Source organism: Artibeus jamaicensis, unplaced genomic scaffold (genome assembly GCF_021234435.1).
Source record: "Artibeus jamaicensis isolate MK-2021 breed Jamaican fruit bat unplaced genomic scaffold, CSHL_Jam_final contig_685, whole genome shotgun sequence".
Taxonomy (NCBI): domain Eukaryota; kingdom Metazoa; phylum Chordata; class Mammalia; order Chiroptera; family Phyllostomidae; genus Artibeus; species Artibeus jamaicensis.
In genome coordinates, this window is record NW_026521924.1 from 27,755,499 (window position 1) to 27,775,095 (window position 19,597).

General features: G+C 43.4%; 1 protein-coding gene and 1 non-coding gene across 2 annotated transcripts in view; both read left to right on the forward strand.

The window, feature by feature from the left end:
• ARFGEF2 (ADP ribosylation factor guanine nucleotide exchange factor 2) overlaps positions 1-19,597 on the forward strand; it is an 86,602-nt gene that overhangs the window by 56,451 nt on the left and 10,554 nt on the right. The window contains exons 26-35 of the mRNA XM_037164349.2: positions 1,155-1,306; positions 4,654-4,826; positions 7,416-7,576; positions 8,809-8,939; positions 9,084-9,213; positions 12,502-12,637; positions 13,922-14,060; positions 14,177-14,231; positions 16,121-16,235; positions 19,150-19,280. Coding sequence (XP_037020244.2) covers positions 1,155-1,306; positions 4,654-4,826; positions 7,416-7,576; positions 8,809-8,939; positions 9,084-9,213; positions 12,502-12,637; positions 13,922-14,060; positions 14,177-14,231; positions 16,121-16,235; positions 19,150-19,280 — 1,323 coding nt within the window. The remainder of the gene's footprint in view (positions 1-1,154; positions 1,307-4,653; positions 4,827-7,415; positions 7,577-8,808; positions 8,940-9,083; positions 9,214-12,501; positions 12,638-13,921; positions 14,061-14,176; positions 14,232-16,120; positions 16,236-19,149; positions 19,281-19,597) is intronic.
• Positions 5,688-5,848, forward strand: LOC119063402 (U1 spliceosomal RNA). Its single transcript, XR_005085173.2, has one exon. It is a non-coding gene; the product is annotated as a U1 spliceosomal RNA (small nuclear RNA).

A 19,597-nucleotide genomic window follows, 5' to 3' on the forward strand; every position in this document is an offset into this window, starting at 1 on the left:
GTGACAGAATTTCCTTCTTTTTTTAAGACTGGATTTAGTCTATCTTTCTAACTGCCAAATGTTACTGAACATTTTTCTATTGATGTTTTCATTTTTTTTTTTAAATTACAAATGATACAGCAACGTGGTTCTTGTTAAAAATCAAAAACTTGCAGTCAAACCACATCAGTGAAGTTTTCGCTTGGAGCAGCTCCCGCCCCGGTCCCTTGTGAGGGGTTCTGGTGGCAAACACTCCCTTGCTCTGCATGGGGCCACCTTTGAGGGAGAAGTCTGAGAAACACCGAATACACACCCATAACTCCAGTCCCTGCAGGAGGTGAACCACAGACAAGTGCAACTCTAAGGAAATTGAAAAGCGTCGATTTTTCTGCTGAATTTTCCTATATTTTTTTTAAGAAAAATTTTTGTTAGGTTTTTTTTTAATGATTATATTTTTTTAGAGATAAGGGAAGGGAAGGAGAAAGAGAGGGAGAGAAACATTGATGTGTGGTTGTCTCTCGTACACCCCTCACTGGGGACCTAGCCCACAACCAGGCATGTGTCCTGACTGGGAATCAAACCAGCGACCTTTTGATTCACAGGCCCAGTGCTCAGTCCACTGAGCCACACCAGCCAGGGCTGAACTTTTTGAGGATGATACTCATTTGTAATCATTTGCTGTAGGTGACAGATATGGGCCATATAGAAAGGCTTTACAGAGGCCTTAAAGCCTTTTGACCTTTTTTGTATATTTGGATAAGATTAAATAGCACATGGGGGATTATGTAATGGGTGTGGAGTTTCAGTTTCGCAAAATGAAAATTGTTCTGGAAATTGGTTGCACAGCAGTGTGAATGTCTTTAACACTGAACTGTGCACTTAAAATGGTTATTGTGGTGCATTTTGTGTTCATTGTATTTTGCCATAATTTTTAACAAATTACATAGCACGTTTTGAAAGTACTTCTAATTAAATGTGCAATACTGAGCTTTCATCATTAACCTTAAAACAAAATCCGTGCAGGTCACAGCCAGGAGATACCTTTTGTTTCCTCCTTAGGTGTGTTTTCCCAGAGCCCCTGTTCTAAAGGCAGGGTGTCCATTTTTGAGGTCAGAACCCCACACCCACAGTTGTTGCCCTGTGCCTGTTTCATCTCCCTTCCTGTTCCTGCTCAGGTTGGCTGTAACCCTAATGAAGATGTGGCTATCTTTGCTGTTGACTCATTGAGGCAACTATCCATGAAGTTTCTAGAGAAGGGAGAATTAGCCAACTTCCGTTTCCAGAAAGATTTTCTGAGGCCCTTTGAGCATATCATGAAGAAAAACAGGTATGTGCATTGTTTTGAAAGACCTTTGGTCAAATTCCACATTGGACCCCTAAAAAGACCCCCTGCAGTTACTAACCACACAGTTTTTTTCTCCTGTGTTGGTGGAAGCAAATGAAATGAACAGCTCTAAGTTTTTGGTGCAGAGGGGGGGACTTTTACACATAACCCTTTATGTCTGCCCCACCCCTAAAAAGTATAATTCAGACCTGCTAGGATCATTGTTTTGAAAAAGAAAATGAAAGCTCGTAGGCTTAAACACTTCAAGCCTATGTGAGCTATTGAGGTAGTAAAAAAGGGCAGCAGAGACGTCTCCTTGATATACTTCTCTTTCTCTTTTTTAAATTTTTCTTTTCTTTTTTTTTCTTTTAATTCTTTCTCTTAGTGTCTGTATCCTTTACTTTATTGCTTATTTTAAGAGCACGAAATTGAAGCCCCTTCGAGCCTGGCATCACCCCTGATTTTCGCATTTGCACAGAAACACGCCCTCCTGCCCTGGGCGCACTGTTGAGAGCCATAGGAGCCTGCGGCCTCCTGTGGCCTCCTGTGACAAAGCACCGAGCTCTAGCATGCTGGTCGGGCAGGTGACCTGATGGCCCCAGAGTCCCTCATCTCCTACCTCCAGGCCTTCCCTGCCTGTCCTGCCAGTGTCCACGCGCGCAGCATTTGAAAAGGGGCAGAATAGTTTAGAATCGTGTTGCCAGTCGTTCTCAGACCCTGTGGGTGGGACTGTAACTTCCTATGACATTTTCAATAGTATTTTGGCAATATAAATACATCAAGAATCTTAATGTTTTTGTGCCTCTTATCTCAATAATTCTATAACTGTCTCCTAGAGAGTTAATTTGAAACACAACAAAATGTTGTGAGTCACACAAAACAGTTTTTTAAAAACACGAAAACCAGCCCTGGCCAGTGTGGCTCTGTTGGTTAGAGGGTTGTCCTGTAACCGAAAGTTCCATCCCTGGTTTAATTCCCAGTCGGGCACGAGCCTAGGTTGCAGGTTTGGTCCCTGGTCCAGGTGCATATGGGAGGCAAACAATTGATGCTTCTCTTGCATCAGTGTTTCTCTTTCTCCCTTCCTCTCACTCTGAAAGCAATGAAAAAAATGTCCTTGGGTGAGGATTTAAAGAGAAACAAAACCAAAATCCACCTAAACGTACACAAGTGTTAAAGTCACTATTGGTACAGTCACGACACGGAATATTATGCAGCTGTTGAAATCACTCACAATGCTTGTAACATGGGAAATGCTTAATAGTTTAGTGAAAAGGGCAAGTCATAGAATTGGACAGAAAGTATAATGAAGAAAGTAATATATATTTCCCCATATACAACACTATACTATCATATTAAGGACTTTTTCTTTCATTATATTTTTTTCACATTTTCCAAAATGCTTACTAATGTCCCCATATATTACTGTTAACAATCGGACAAAAACCTTTTTAATAAACATTTTTAGTTCTTGCCAGCAGGTTGCTTTTTCCCTGTGGGGAAACAACCATGAATTCAGGTGCATTGTCAAAGTCACCTAGGTCTGTATCTGTCCTCCAGTATCACAGGCAGCAGGTTTGCTTTGTGGATTTTTAGCTCATTTTTAACTGTTGTGATTTTCTCCTTACCTTCTCTAAATGACGTTTCTATGATCATTTAGTCTGGGGCCAGCAGACAGACATGAATGTTGTCCTAAGCCAGATTACAAGCAGGTGCAGTCTGCAGTCCAAAAGCCATGGTGCTCTCAGAGCCAGTGCTGTAGAAGCCATGGGTTTGTGTGGCCTTGCTTCCTGCTCTCTGTAAGATAATGGAGGGCACCATGTAAGTGCGTGCGCCTTGGGAGGTTGCAAGACATACATGCTAGTCTGTTATACCCAGGTAGCACCGTGTTGAGTCTAGAAGTGGCTTCAGAAAATGGGCCATTTTTTCTATCTCCATTTTTGTTTTATAATTAAATTTAAAATATTGCATCTAACACCTGTATTCCAGGCTCCCTGAAGATGGGTTTGAGAATTAATTCTCTCGTCTTCTCGAGCTGGGCCTTCTACGTCAATAAACCTTTCCTTTCTCCTCCAACCCCTGCCAAAAAGACTGTGTGTGCGTGTGTGTGTGTGTACTTCCATCCATGTAAGTGTGCTTGCCATACATGTACATCCCTGCCCAAACATCTAAGGGGAGATAGATACACTACGAATTTAGGAATGGTTATCCGTGGGTGGCAGAATTATGAGTGTGTTAGTCTAAATGTTTTAGGCCAGAAAAGCCAACCAACAATGGCCTAAACCACAAGGCTCTGTGTTGTTTACTTAATGAGTCAGGGGCAGGCAGTCCATCTTTGGTTTCATAGCCCAGATTGTCACCAAGGACCCAGGTTCTTCCCATTTCTTTGGCCATCCACAGGGTCACTTTTCGTCTTCGAGCCTATTGTTTTCTGACTGTAGGACTGAAGCTCCAGCTCAGCTGTTATGCAGTGTTCAGAAGCAAAATCAGAGGAAAAAGGGCAGAGCCTGCCATGTCTACTCCTTTTAAGACAAAAGTTAAACCTTCCCAGAAACTTCTCCCGACTCCTGTAGTTTTTCTCTGACATCTGGTTAGAGCAGGTCATGCCAGGTCCCCTAGCGTAAGGGAGGCTGGGCTGTCGGAGACCTGGTGTGTGTGCACGATCGCCGTGCTGTTTTAGACCGTGGGCAGTCCCTTTCCTGCGGGTGGGCGAGCTGCTGCCTGGATGAAGTCCACGAGTTTCTGTTACCGAGGAGGTGGGAGGACAGCTGCTCCGTAGGCCACTGGCTGTCTGCCACAGGGGTCATTGTATTTTTTTTAATTGGCTCTAATATTTTTTTAATTTGTATGAGAAGTTTATTTGAGGCCAACTGCCCACGTTTGCCAGGGAGCAAGTCTCAAATGCTCTGGAGAATAGTGGTTTTGTAGCTTGTGTGCATATGAAATTAAGAAGGGAACGTAAAGAACATTACATGGCAATGGGAAAGAGCAAGGCAGGGGTTGGATTGCAGGACAGTCAACAAGATTGTGTATTTCAAAGGTGTGTTAACCTGGCTGCACAGAAACAACAGCCAGCTCCTGCTGGGCTGTGGCCACTTGCCACGACCTGCCCCTCTAGGCGTTAATGGCCGGTCACCCTGCGAGGCTGCTTTCCACTCGTCATCCATAGTTCCTCCTGTTAGTCAGAAGTCAGTCCAGAGGATATGTTCAGGACCACACTTTGGTCAGATGCTGTGTCTGATTTTTTTTAACAGAAAGTGGATTACTGGGTGCTTTAGAGAGATTTTTTGAAGTGCTGCTTCTGTGTGATGAGCTGTGTTTGAATGCCTTCCCGCCGCCCCATTCCCCCTCAGGTCGCCCACAATCCGGGACATGGTGATCCGCTGCATCGCCCAGATGGTGAGCTCCCAGGCGGCCAGCATCCGCTCAGGCTGGAAGAACATCTTCGCCGTGTTCCACCAGGCAGCCTCGGACCGCGATGGCAACATCGTGGAGCTGGCCTTCCAGACCACAGGCCACATTGTCAGTAAGTGGCTCCGCTGCTTCGTAACATCCCACCTGCAAGTCTAGAACAGCGACCCTTTATCTCCTATTTACTCCCCAAAAAGGGCTTCCTTGGTTTAGCTATACTGTGACATAATAATGTGCCGGGTGATGTTCTGAGTTTTGACACGTGCTTAGTCAAGTGCATAGTAGCCCTGTGAAGGAACCTGTCAACCCTCATTATTCACTGATTCCATGTTTGTGAATTCACCTATTGCTAAAATTTTTACGTACCCCCATAACCAATATTCCCAGTACTTTTTTAAAAAAGATTTTATTTACTTTTAGAGAGAAGGGAAGGGAGGGAGAACAAGAGGGAGTGAAACATCCGTGTGTGATTGCCTATCACACGCCCCCTCATAAGGACCCGGCCTGCAACCCAGGCATGTGCCCTGACTGGGAATCAAACCAGCGACCCTTTGCTTCGCAGTCCAGCACTCAGTCCACTGAGCCACACCAGCCAGGGCTATTCCCGACACTTTTGTGGTCATCTGTGGACATGCACAGAACAGCAAAATACTTGAGTTACCCAAGGTGTGCGTTCCCAGCTCATTGAACAAGGCAATGCTCTGCCTTCTTGTTTCAGCTCTTTTACCGAAAATAAACAGGTGTCCTTTTCCTGGTGTATTTACTGCCTCGTTTTTTTGCATTTTTGTCTTATTGTTGGTGACTTTGCCATTTAAAATGGCCTTGAAGCCCTAGCCATGCAACTCAGTTGGTAAGAGCATCGTACCAGTATGCCAAAGTTGCAGGTTCGTTCCCCAGTCAGGGCACATACAAGAGTCAACCAAAGAATGCATAAGTGAGTGGGGCAACAGATCCATGTTTCTCTAAAATAAATATCATACTTCCCTGGCAGGGGAGAAACTGATCACGCAGGTGGTTTTCCCAGGGCCAGGCTCACCCATTGTGCTCCAGATGTGCTGACCCCTGCGACTTCCCCAAACGTGGGAAACTCACTGCGTGATTTGTGGTAGTGGGGGACTGTGTTCACGCTCTCCCCTAAAAAACAGATCGATAACTAAAAATGTAAAAACTACATAAGTAAATAAAATGGCACTGAAGCTTGGTGCTAACGTGCTGTCCAGTGTCCCTGAGCACAGGAAGGCTGTGTTGTGCCTTGTGGAAAAACTATGTTTTAGGTAAACTTCATTCTGGCATGAGTTACAGTGCTTTTGTTGGCTGTAAGTTCATTGTTAACTAATCAAAAATATATATTAAACACGATGTCTTTAGATAAAAACAGAAAGCAAGTTTATGTATTGATCTGTTGATGGAAATGCTATGGCCAGAGACTCACAGGAACCTAACCCTGTGCTTCTCCTAGGAGCGGTGGGTCAGTATTTGCCAATTCAGTGTTCACAGCCACTTTATAGAAAGTAACATAAGTACCAGGAAGTGACTGTCCCATTGTTTTACCCCATTTTACTGAAGAGGACCCCACGGCACCAAAAAATAAAGTAGAACAACAACATGCTGAGGTCACGCAGCTCGGATCTGGTGCAGCAGCTTTACACCGGGCAGTCCAGCCCAGAGCTGGTGCCATGACCCTCCCCTCTGGCCCGACCTGAAGTTTCTGGGCCTGCCTGTGCTCATGTAACAACATGTTTACTACTCTTGGTCTTTGTGGAAATTGTAAGGCATTCGGTTAGCTTTCGTCTTTTTTGAGGTCTTTTAACTTTTTGTAAACTTCTTGCTACTCATGTATTTCTCTTATGTGATATTTGTAGGGTGTACAAAACCTTAGGCTTCTAAATTGCTTTTCACCTTTAGCTCATTGAGCACCTTCATCTTCACAAAATTCTATACAGCATGGTAGTGTGAGGTGTGGTCTTAGGGAGGAAACAACCAGAGAACTAAGGGATGTGCTCAGGATCACAGAGCAGGGTCAGAGCCTTGCTCAGGGCCCAGTATCAGTCCGGCAGACCCCTCACGCCAGCTTCACTCACAGATCAGTGACGGTATCTTGCGTTAGTTCCTCCAGATGCCCTCCAAAACGGCTCAAGTTAAAAGGACACCTGGGCACCCTGGTGCAACTTAGTTTTCTCAAGATTCAGCCTCTCTCACTTCCTTAGGGAATACTTCTCAGGACCTCTGAAGAGGCCTTCCCTGACCATCAGCCTGACAGCCCCTCTAAACTTCTGCACCTTGGCCAGAATGCACCCCACCCAAGACTATCTTACACGTGTACTGACTTAGGTGATTGTTTTCTGTCTCACTCACTGGGGCACGAGCATCAGAAGAGCAGGAAGTTTGGTTCGTCATCTCTGTGTCTGCAGGGCCCATAACCATGCTTTGCACTTAGTTGGCACTCAGTGTTTATTGAATGAGTGACTGTTTGGGTCTTTACATTGTTGCTTGAGCTCAGGAAACACTTTAGCCCAAACTGTACTCAATGCACTTACTTAATCCTGAATAATTTACTAAGAAGCATTAGCTTTCAGAAGGGTAACATGCTTTGCTTAGACTTTCACAAAAGAAATCCTCTCTGGGGTGTGTGTATGTGTCTAATCCCCATTTCTAAATCCTGGCCTTATTATTACTTTTAAAATTTATTCCTTTGTCTCCCCAGCGACGATTTTCCAGCACCATTTCCCTGCAGCCATCGATTCCTTCCAGGACGCGGTGAAGTGCCTGTCAGAGTTCGCCTGCAACGCCGCTTTCCCTGACACCAGCATGGAAGCCATCCGCCTCATCCGCTTCTGCGCGAAATATGTCTCCGAGAGGCCTCGGGTACGCTTTTCCTTCCTCACTCACGTGGAGTGGGTGGTGAGGGAAAGCAGTCGTGGGGCCGCAGCCCTTCCTGCCGACAAAGGCCGTTCCAGCTACTCTGAGAAATGCGTGTTTGCCTAAACCAGGTGTTTATTTCAAAATGCTGCCACTGCAGGGTTATACCTTCTCTGTATTTTGTATGTTTGAAGTTATTTTAGTCAACTGAACTTTTATATCGTATCTTACTAATTGTTTTGTAGATAATAATAGTATTTTGGCTTTGAGTTTTGGCAAAGCTGAAGAAGCTAGACCTTTTATTTGAAAGAAAACAGGTCTCTCTTTTAGGAAATGACGTTATGCCATAGAGACGTGCCTGAGAAATCACATTGAAAAAGCACCTTTTCTTTCCTCCTGGAAGTGTTTGGCATTTTTCTGTTATGTGCCACCTATCTGAAGAAGCCTGCTAGGTTTAAATGACAGTCTCAAAACCAGAAAATTGAGTGGAAACAAGCACAACTGAACTCTGGTGGCCTACACAGATCTCTTAAGCATTCATCACAGAACTCTAAACACCTGTGATACATGTGGTCCCCCCATAACAGCTCATTAACATACGAGGAAAATGAGAGCCACGGTTGGCTGAGCACTTACTACATATCAGGCACCATGCCAGGTGTTGTCTGTGTGTTGATTTATTCAGTCCCCATAGCAGACCTATACAATAGGTAACTATTTCCCCATTGTGCAGGGGAGGTACCTGAAGCACAGAGAAATCCCCAAATGTTAGATAACCAGAGCTGATAAAGAAATTCCATTACAACAGACAGTACTACTTCAAGAGCGGTTACAGAGCAGAGGGCTCAAAATGTTGGCTAGGTCTTCACATCTAGACTGTGGAAAGACTGCCAGGTCATAACTGCATGATCTTGGGCAGCTTACTTAACCCCTTAGTGCCTCAGTTGATGCACCTGTAGAATGGGACCACTATTTCTACCTGCCTCTTGGAATCATTGGGAGAATTGAAAGTCCATGTAGAGCACCTTCACAGTTCCTGGCCCATAGCAAGCACTCATGAGTAGTAGCTGCTGCTGCTGCTGCTGTTATTTTAGGCACTGTAGTAACATTTTAGAAGGACCAAAGATACTGAACCATCCCTGGCTGAATGGTCATGTGGGGCCTTCTTGTCTGTGTAGTTCCCTTTCAGCTCCTTCCTTTTGCTTGCTAGTCCACGTCCACGGTGACTCTCATTGTAGGTGCTACAAGAGTACACAAGTGATGACATGAACGTGGCTCCTGGTGACAGGGTCTGGGTCCGAGGCTGGTTCCCCATCCTGTTTGAGCTCTCCTGCATCATCAATAGGTGCAAGCTCGATGTGCGGACAAGGTAACCATGCCCCATGTGGCACCCTCCCGTCACTGAATGAGCCTCGGCCTCCTGCTCCCCTGACCCCATGCTCCTCCGCCCCCTTCTCGGCTGTGCTCGTCCCCCTCCCCATGCCCTCTTGCACACTGGCCTTGTTTTCTCCAGAGGACTCACAGTCATGTTCGAGATCATGAAGAGCTATGGCCACACCTTTGAAAAGCACTGGTGGCAGGACCTGTTCAGAATCGTGTTCAGGATTTTTGACAATATGAAGCTGCCAGAGCAACAGTCGGAGGTAGGTGACAACTAAGGCGCTAGATGAGATGGGAAACAAGCTGCTATGGCCTGTGTCTGCCGCCAAGGAGTTGTGTCCTCATGTACACCGAAGTCTTAAATAGTGAGCCACTTAATGTGTTTTTTTAAAACAGCAACACCTTTCCTGGTACTATTTCTACCACCATCAGCTAGTATAAGAGAGCCTCCCTGCCTGGGACAAGTGAGAGGAAATTAATCACTGGACTCCACCCACATGGCCCTCAGGCATCATACCTGCCCCACCAGCAGGGCACCTGACTGGGCCACTTACCTGTTGGCTCATATCAACTTCTGAACAGTCAGTAAAAGCTGGAGTGACTCTGGTCCCTTAAAAACACATTGAACAGGTTTTTAATGAAGTTACAGTCAGATGATGTCAGCAAAAGCCTTTTTTTTTTTAAAGGACGTTCGATCCTTCCAGTTGTTATTTCTCCCCTTGGGGAAGAGGGGTGGGGAAAAGGCATTCTAGCTCAAGATTTAAGATGGGAAAGTAATTTTTTACCTTCTTTTAGGAACAGCATTCCCTCCCTCCCCCGGTATAAAAGGAACATATGCTTAATATGGAATATTAGGCATACACGAAAATTCATCATTTTACCATTCAGAAATTAGAGCTAATGGTTTGGCAGACATTTCTCCCTCTTTTACATAGATTAAATAGGGTTAAGGTCATAGTATAGATACAGTTTTTAGCCTTATTTTAAAATAATTAAATTTTTTTCTTCATTATAAAACAAAGCGGAAAACAGGAAAACAAAGAAAAAATTTAAACACATACAGTTCCAAACCTCCACAGTGGCCACTTCCCACCCCTTCAGATGCTCGTGTGTGTGTGTATCACACACATGTAGGGTTTTTACAGAAGTGGAATCCCCTCACACATACTGTTAACTGCTCTTTGACTTAATCAGTGAATGTTTTTCTACAACCGAGTCCTGTCTTCTAGAGCAGTTTTAAGGACTGCAAAACATTCCTGTCTGTGGATGTTCCATGGCCCATGGAAAATTGTTTTCAGTTTTTCTTTCTTCAGAAAGCACTGAAATGGACATTTTTGCAGCTACACTTTTGCTCATTTGTTCTTACTTGGAAGTGGCCTGTCATGTTTCGGGCTTGCACACTACTGAGGCTTTGATACACACTTCTGAGTTGACCTCCAAATATACTTGGAGCTGTTCACACTTCTGCCAGCAGTGCTTGGAGTCCCCGCTCCCCCATACCCGCACCAGCTCTTCACAGTTGAAGTCATTGAATCATTCATTTGATGGGCCCAGGTGTCACATTAAAAACGTTAAATCGCTAGCAAGGTTGCATGTTTTCCCTCATGTCATTGATCATACATGTTCCTTCAAAACAGTTTGTTTTCTCATTTCTTTTTTGGAAAATTTTAGCTTTTAAGTAACCAAATCTGTCTGTATGGTTTCCACTTTTGGGGGATTATGCTTAGCAATCCTTCCTTTTTTCATGATTATATAAATCTGTATATTTCTTTTGGTAATCATATAGCCTTGTTTTTTATTTTGTCTTCTAGCTTTATTGAGATATAATTGACACAGCACTGTGTAAGTTTAAGGTGTATAGTGCAATAACTGGACTTAACATATATTTTCAGAAGATCACCACAATCAGTTTAGTTAACATCCATCATCTTATGTGGATACAAAAGAAAAAAAAAACATGGTTTTGCTCCTGTTAGGAGAAGTTTCAGGGTCTCTCAGCACCTCTCAAATGCACCGTACAGCGGTGTTACTGCAGTAGTCCTGTTGTGCGTCACACCCTCAGCACACGCGTGTCTCACAACCGGAAATGTCCTCCTTTGGCACCTTTATTGAATTCCTCCAGTCCCCACCCATCACTCTGGTAACCATAAATCTGATCTCTTTGTCTATGAGTTTGGCTTTTTGGATATATTTTTTAAAGATTTCATATAATAGTACTCTGGCTGGTGTGGCTCAGTGGATTGAGCGCACTGGCCTGCAAACCAGAGGGTCGTCAGTTGAATTCCCTGTCGGGGCACATGCCTGGGTTGTGGGCCAGGTCCCCAGTAGGGGGCACACAAGAGGCAACCACACATTGGTGTTTCTCTCCCTCTCTTTCTCCCTCCTTTCTACTCCCTTTAAAAATAAATAAAATCTTTTTAAAAAAGATTCGATGCAACAGTGAGATTATAGAGTCAGTATTTGTCTTTGACTTATTTCTTAGCATGATGCCCTCAAGGTCCATTCATGTTGTCAAAATGGCAGGATTCATTTCTTTTTTGTGGCTGAGTAGTATTCCATTGTGTATGTATGCCACATTTTCTCTTTATCTGTTACGGACACTGAGGCTGTGTCCTTGTCTTGGCTGTTGTAGACCATGATGCTCCAAGCATGAGGGTGTAGGTGGTTCTTCACAGTGATTTTGTTCCTTCCAGACTTACACCAGGAGTAGAATTTATCGGATCATATGGTAGTCCCATTTTTTAAATGTTTTGAGGAACCTCCGTATTGTTTTCTGTAGTGGCTGCACCGGTTTACAGTCCCACCAACGAGCATCCCCCTTCTCCACACTCTCGCCGGCGTTTGTTTCTCACCTTGGTGATGAATGCCATTCTGACAGCCGTGAGGAGGTACCTCGCTGTGGCTTCGATTTCATTTCCTTACTGACCAGCGGTGTTGAGTACCTCGACATGTGGATGTCGGCCATCTCTGTATCTTCTTTGGATGATATCTGTTCACTCATTTTTAAAAATTTTTTTTCTTTAAGATTTTATTTATTTATCTTTAGAGGGGAAGGGAAGGAGAGAGGGAGAGAAATATCAATGTATGGTTGCCTCAACTACAATCCTCTGGTTCACAGGCCCGCGCTCAATCCACTGAGCTACACCAGCCAGGGCAAGTTCACTCATTTTTAACATTTAAATTTTTGATGTATGGCATGAGTATTTAGCATAACCTCATATTCATTTTTTCCAATTCATTGAACTTTTTGTAACACTTTGAATAACTTTAATATTCTGTCATATGGATGTACTCAATTCAATTGCCACATTGTTAGACATTAGTTTCTATCTTTGTTTATAGTATGTAAATACCAGTGTGATAAACATAACCTTCACCCACAAATCTTTGATTATTTTTTAGGGTTCATCCCTGGAAGTAGTGTGACTGCATCTGTGGGTGTGAACATTTATGACTGTTGACACACACTGCCAGTTGCTTTTCAGAATGGTTTGTCAAGGATGTATGGGAGAGCGTGGCTTTAAAACATTATCTTTTTACTGTTTTTCCAGAAATCAGAGTGGATGACAACAACTTGCAATCACGCACTTTATGCTATTTGTGATGTATTTACTCAGTTTTACGAAGCTTTGAATGAAGTTCTTCTTTCTGATGTATTTGCACAGTTGCAGTGGTGTGTAAAACAAGGTATTCTATGTCTCCACGTGTCATTGATCTTGGCATAGTCCTTCATGAGATTAATTTTCCCATATGTAAAAGCATGGCCAGAATGCCAAGGAGCACAGTGGGTCACGTACTTGGAGGAAGTTACTTGGGGTGGAGAGCACACGGTGCAGAGTGCAGATGATGTGCTGTGGAGTTGTGCACCTGAAATTTGTGTGATTGTTGTGTTCACAGTGTCACCCCAGTAAGTTTGATGAAAAGGAGAACACAATTGGTGAAATGTATATTTTTAAAATTTAATTAGAATGTAAAAACAATCTCCCAACCAAGTCAGTTTGTGAAATATTTCTTTATGGTGAGATGTAGTTTTTCAAATATTTTGAAAGGTGTACCTTTTTGCATATTACATTATTCTTTCAAACTTTTATGTGTGTTTGAAACTTCCTATAATAAAATGTTTTTAAAATGTGCCATGGCCCTGGCTGGGCAGCTCAGTTGCAGCGTGGTCCTCCTACACCAGGAGGTTGCAAGTGCGATCCCCAGTCAGGGCACATGCCTAGGCTGCGGGTTCAGTCCCTGGTGGGGGCAGGCCAGGGGGCAGCCTGTCAATGTTTCTCTCACATCCATGTCTGCCTATCTGTCTTTCTCCCTCCGTCTTTCTCCCCCCATCTTTCTCCCTCTCTCCCCCTCTTCCTCGTTCCTCATTCTGCTCTGAAATAATAAAACATATCCTTCAGTGAAGATTTTTTTAAATGTGCCGTGGGAGTCAAGATCGACAGCTTCATGAGTGGACGTTGTTGTTTGAGTGCTTAGCCGTTCACTTTGGTGCGTGTTAGGGAAATACCCAGGTAGCACGGTAAACCCGGGTGCCAAAGATAGTTTTGGCTTATTAGGATGGGGCCTAACTTAGATAAGTTTTTCAAAAGGTGTCTCAGTTTTAAAATAGTAAATGATAAAACAGCTGACACCTAGATGGCAAATTTTAAAAATAGAGTTTGAGTGACAATCTTTAGAGACGCTGTTCAGATATTTTCTGCCTCCTTTTACCATGTCTCATACAAGAAGCCAGGGAATTAGGTAACAAAATGTTGACCTTCCTATCCCTGGCAGTAAAGCTACGATAAGGAATTTCTCCTCTTTATAACCTACTTGAACCGTAAAATTTTAATAGTGCCGTTAGCAGTGCTTCATTAATTAGTCTACAGACCTCCAGTGGCACAGACTCCACCTCATAGCATGAAGCACCAGTGATCTAGTTGGAATCAAAACTGCACTTGAAAGTAGTGATGATATTGCTTTGTCCTGCAGATAATGAGCAGTTGGCTCGATCAGGTACAAACTGCTTAGAAAATTTAGTGATCTCCAATGGAGAAAAATTCAGTCCTGATGTCTGGGATAAAACATGCAGTTGTATGATGGATATTTTCAAAACAACCATTCCACATGTGTAAGTATTAATGTGGTTATTATGTTATTATGTGGTTATTATGTGTTCAGTGGGTGTCTTAAAGCTCAGGGTTGCCTCTGATAGTCATCATTTTCCTTCTCTTGCATTTTCTCAAGTTTGCTGACATGGAGACCTGCAGGCATGGAGGAGGATTCATCAGAAAAACACTTGGTGAGATTTTTCTGTTCTCTTTTCTCTGATCTCATTTTATACTAAAAAGAAAAGTGAGCAGCCCAAAGACTTTATGCTTTCCTGATGGGAAATGAGTAAAAAAGTTATAAGATCTAAAAACTATGTCTTTATTGGCGCATTTTTTTAGAAAGTACACAAAAGTATTGGGTTGGCCAAAAACTTTATGTGGTTTTTTCCATAAAATATAAGACACATTTTTCATTTTTACCAATACCTTGATTGATTTGGATATTCCTGAGTGTATCAACCTATCTCCTGCGCAGTATAATGCTGATTGTTCTCAATTAACGCCTCGATTTGGTCACCATCAACCTCAGCTGCTCTACCCAACCACGGAGCATCATCCAGTGAGAAATCTCCAGCACATATCTTTGCAAACCACTTTTGACACATCTGGTCAGTCATGGCACCTTCTCTACGTACACTGCATGAATCTTTTTTTGCATTTTCACCTTTCTTGAAAGAATAAAGCATTATATGCCAAAAATATAGTATATCTTTTCCATCTTCAATATTAAAATGGCTATACAGAAATTCAGCAATTGCCCTGCCTGGTGTAGCTCAGTGGATTGAGCGCAGGCCTGTGAACCAAAGGATTGTGGTTCAATTCCCAGTCAGGGCACATGCCTGGGTTGCAGACCAGTTCCTAGCAGGGGATGCATGAGAGGCAACCATACATTGATATTTCTCTCCCTCTCTCCTTCCCTTCCCCTCTAAAGATAAATAAGTGAAATCTTTTAAAAAAATAAAAATTAAAGTTAAAAAAAATTTTAACAATTTTAATAAGTTTTTTTTAATGCACGCTGATATGACAGCTGTTGCAATACAATCTAACAAAATTGTTTTGAATAAAGTTAAAGACAATTAAGCACTACTGGAGCCATCTTACAGAGAAAAGCAAACTTTCTGACCAAGCCAATATTAAGAAAATAAGTCACCTCAATAAAAGCACAAAATATTTCTAGTTACATTCTCTGAGAACAGCCTTTTTGGTAGTGGCACATAATTACGATTTATTTAGTGGATTCTCCCATGTTGGACAGGTCGATTCTGGTACTTCACTGTTATGACTAACAATTCAGTGTAATTGTCCTTATTTGTTATCCTTTTAAATAAAGAGTGCTTTCCTCTCCACCTCTGAAATGATAGTTGTTTTTGTGCAAAGCCACATGAGGTTCCAATTGACATCTCATTTTCAAATAGTTTGGTTTACATGGATGTTTGTAACATTAACTTCTATTCCCAAATAACAAAAAGGGCGTTAGATTTCAAAAGGCATTTGGGATATAACAACTTAACTATAAAGCCCCCATTACTTAAACATGTTCTGGTGGGTTTTTTTCTTGCTTGTTTTTTCATTTGATAACTTTATTTTTTAATTTTTTCAGTTATAGTTTACATTCAGTGTTACATTAGTTTCAGGTATACAACATAGTGTTAAGACATTTATGTAACTTACAAAGTGATTCCCCCCAGCAAGTCCAGTACCCCTTTGACATCGTACATAGCTGTTAAACTCTGTCTTCTGTTGTCAACTTAAAAGCTAGCTATTGCACCAGTTTACTTTTTAACTAGACCTCATTAAAAATTGGTCACGCTCATTGTTAAATCATATGTTGAGAAATGCCCTCTAAGTTGGAATACGAAAAGGGGAGGTTTCGATGGGGGAGGAATAAGTGAAACTTGCAGTCTCTCCTGTGCACCCTCTGGGAGGAGCCACATGAAGTGTGCACTGCAGTCATACTTCACGCCGAGCAAGACACATACATTCAGGTGGGGGCCTGGTGTTCAAACGGGCACTGCTCTGCCCGGGCACCGCACTGCAGATGAAGAGGAGTGAACGCCCTGTTTCTCTGGTTCACTTTCAGGATGCGGATCTGGACCTGCAGTCGTTAAGCAGCCTAGACAAAAACGCCTCCGAGAGGGGCCAGAGCCAACTCTCTAACCCCACCGATGAGAGCTGGAAAGGTCGACCGTATGCAAGTAAGGCCACTTTTTAAATTGTTTTTGCAGATTTTAGATAAGTGAGACACATGATTCAGATACCCAGAAGGCACCGAAGAGTAGACATGGTAAGCCTTTCTTCTACACCGGGCCTGGGTCTGTGGTTCCTTCCTGTCTGGCAGCCAGTACACCAGCTTCTTATGCCCCCTCCAGAGACATTCGTTTACGTGCCAGAAATGTACGTTCGTATACACACAGATACATACATACATAAAATGTGAATTCTCTTCTTTTTGTGCATTTGTAGAATACTGTGCATTATGTTTTCACTTACTGTGTCTTAGAGCTCATTCAGAATTAATCAAGACCTTTCACATCGTTCTATACTATTGCACATTATTCCAGGCTTTAGATGTGCTGTTGTTTGCTTAATTAGGTCCATATTAACGGACAGTTACACTATTCCCACTTGTTTCCTGTTACAAACAATATTGCCTGAATCACCTAACACGTGTCATTTGTGAATTTTTCTGTAGAATAAATTCCCGGTCATAGGATTGCTGAGTTAACAGATAAGTGCACTTGCCACTTTGACAGATAATTTCGGATTGCTGCCCGTCAGGGTTATACCTTTTTACATGACCTTTGGGAATGCCTCAGTGATGTTTGGTATATTTGGAGTCATTTTAATTTGCAGCTTTCTCATTATGAGTGACAGCCATTTTTAAGATGTTTAAGAACTAGGTCTATTTTTTTTCTGTCAAGTATCTGTTCATATTTGTTGCTCATTTTGTATTGATTGTTGCTCTTTTTTTTTTTTACTGATTTGGGGAAGCTCTTTATGTCTCAAAGATCCCTTTCATGGATACTAGTTTCGAATTATTTTTTCAACTTGTGGCTTAATGTAGCTTATGGTGTTATTACTATCTGTCAAAAGAAGGTAAGTTTACAGCCCTGGCCAGTGTGGCTCGGTTGGAGCATTACCCCGTAACTGAAAGGTTGCAGGTTTGATTCCCAGCCAGGGCACATGACACATACCTAGGTTGTGGGTTTGATCCCCAGTCTGGGAATGTATGATCCCTGGTTCAGTCGCAGGGTCTGGGCATGTAGATCCCAGTCCCGGGAAGCAACCAATCAGTGTTCCTCTCTCATGTTGATATTTTTCTCTTCTCTCCCCCTTCCTATTGCTTTAAAAGCAATGAAAAAAAAAACCTCCTTGGGTGAGGATAAGAAAAGAACAGTAGGTTTGCCAGTTGCTGCAAACCAAGCACTGCACAGTATATTTAGTTTGTGTGACCTCTTGTAGTCCTTACGTTAGTCCCCTGATGTGGTACTGTTTTACATTTGAGCGGCCTGGGACTTAAGCTAATGGCATGACCCACAGTATGAAGTGGAGTTGTGATCCAGGTATACTTTGGCTGACTGAGAAATCAGAACTAACTGTTCTGGTATGAGTCTGCTCTTTTTAAAGTCGTGTGCCCTGTTGTTTTTCTTCATAACAGACCCTCGCTCTTCCGCACATGCCAGGCTGCGGGCGTTAACATGACTGTTAACTTCAGAAGCAGCATGTTAGACAACCATGTATGTTTATTATCTTCTGAAGGCATAAAAACTAATCACCCTTGAAATCCACTAAAAAGGCACCATGCTGGGGACTGACACACTGTCCCCAACACTGCAGCACACCGGTCTCTCCCCCCCCCCCCCCATGTCCATGAGCACGTGAGCCCTGCTGCCTCATCATCTCCAGTGAAAGGGCTGGCTGGTGTGTAGGCGCAAGTGTCGAACCACTCTCAGTGCCACACAACACTGCAACTCCGAGAGGTGCCTGGGGCTTGAGACCCCTGCCATCCCTCCAAGGAGCAGTGTCTGTCTCCCCATCTCCCATCTCAGTCTCCCTTCTGGGCTCCATCTCAGTGGAGCAGCATGCAGAATCTCTGATACCACTTGTGTTGTGTTTTCCCCTTGTTTCCATTTTTGGCCCAAGATGGCACAGTCGAATTGGTATAAGTCACAACTTTGCAACTCCACTGTGTTCTCTTACTAAAGGGAACTCTGCTTGGAGATCTTGCTATATAATTTCATAGCCAGTTTCAAAAACTTGACGATGACCCATTTTCCTTGTTTGCCGTCACTAAATTAAACACTTCATTTACCGTTTTTTACATTCTGATTCTATAACAATAAGTTGAAGAAGAAATCTCTACTTTTACCATAGTGCAGTAAGCCGACACCTGGGAAGTGCCTGCCGTGAGCTGCCCCTGAGTCCAGGGGTAGAAAGAAAAGATGGATGCAGAACTAGTCACGGTCTAGTCAATAGGCAGAAGTCACACCAATAATTTGAACAGGGAAAAGTCTATGTAAAAAACTGTTAACTAGTCAAAGATAGCTAACCAATAAAAGGCATAGAAGAGGATGCAGACGTCTTCCTTCTGCATCCAAAACAGTCCTGTCTCCAAGGCAGAGAGAAAGCGATCCAGAACAAGAACTAAATGAGCCCTGCCCTTCAAGACTGAGGTTCAGACCTGTTTGGAGAGTCAGGCCGCTGCAGGAGCCTGTGGCGGGTGCGGGGCACAGTTTGAAGCAGCTCCATAGGAGAGGCCTGTTCGGAGACTCCATGCCGACTCCTCCTCCTTCAGGCCTTTGCTCAGATACCACACTTGCAGAGAACCCTTTCCTGACCAGACTGTTTCGACACACAGCACCACCCTGATGCCTTCCCCACCTCACCTCACCCCCACCTTCTGTCCTCATCATCCGACATACTCCATCGTATACTTAAACATCTTATTCACTGTCTGTCTCTGCCAGGGGAGCCTGTTCGTTTTTGTCCAGCTCTTTCATAATTAGGCCACAGCGTCAAAACCATGCCTACACATAGTAGGAACCCAGGGAATATTTATCCAAAACTGGCTGAATCATTATTAGGGTTAATCTTTATCATCTAATATAGATCAGAAACTGTTTGCCAGCCTCCTCATCAAGTGTGTGGTCCAGTTGGAACTGATACAGACCATTGACAATATCGTGTTCTACCCGGCAACAAGCAAAAAGGAAGATGCGGAGCACATGGTTGCTGCCCAGGTAATAAGAGCTGGTGGCCTCGAGAAGGGCACCCTTGTCGGTGGGGAGGTGGCACAGACGGCAGGGGTGTGCTGGAGCCAGCTTGTACGAGAGCCCATCAGGCCCATCTCTTCCCCAGCCCGTGTTCAACAGCATGTTGGTAGTTTGAAATTGGCTGTGATGTAAGTGTTTGTAGCACAGAAATCAGCCAACAGTAAAATCAGGGCTTTTTTTTTTCCATTCCCCAGAGAGCCAGTTTACCAGCATACCACTGTTCAGATGCCAACCCCCTACCTTGAATGTTATTCATCATGGGGACTATTCCTCATAATTTGTGA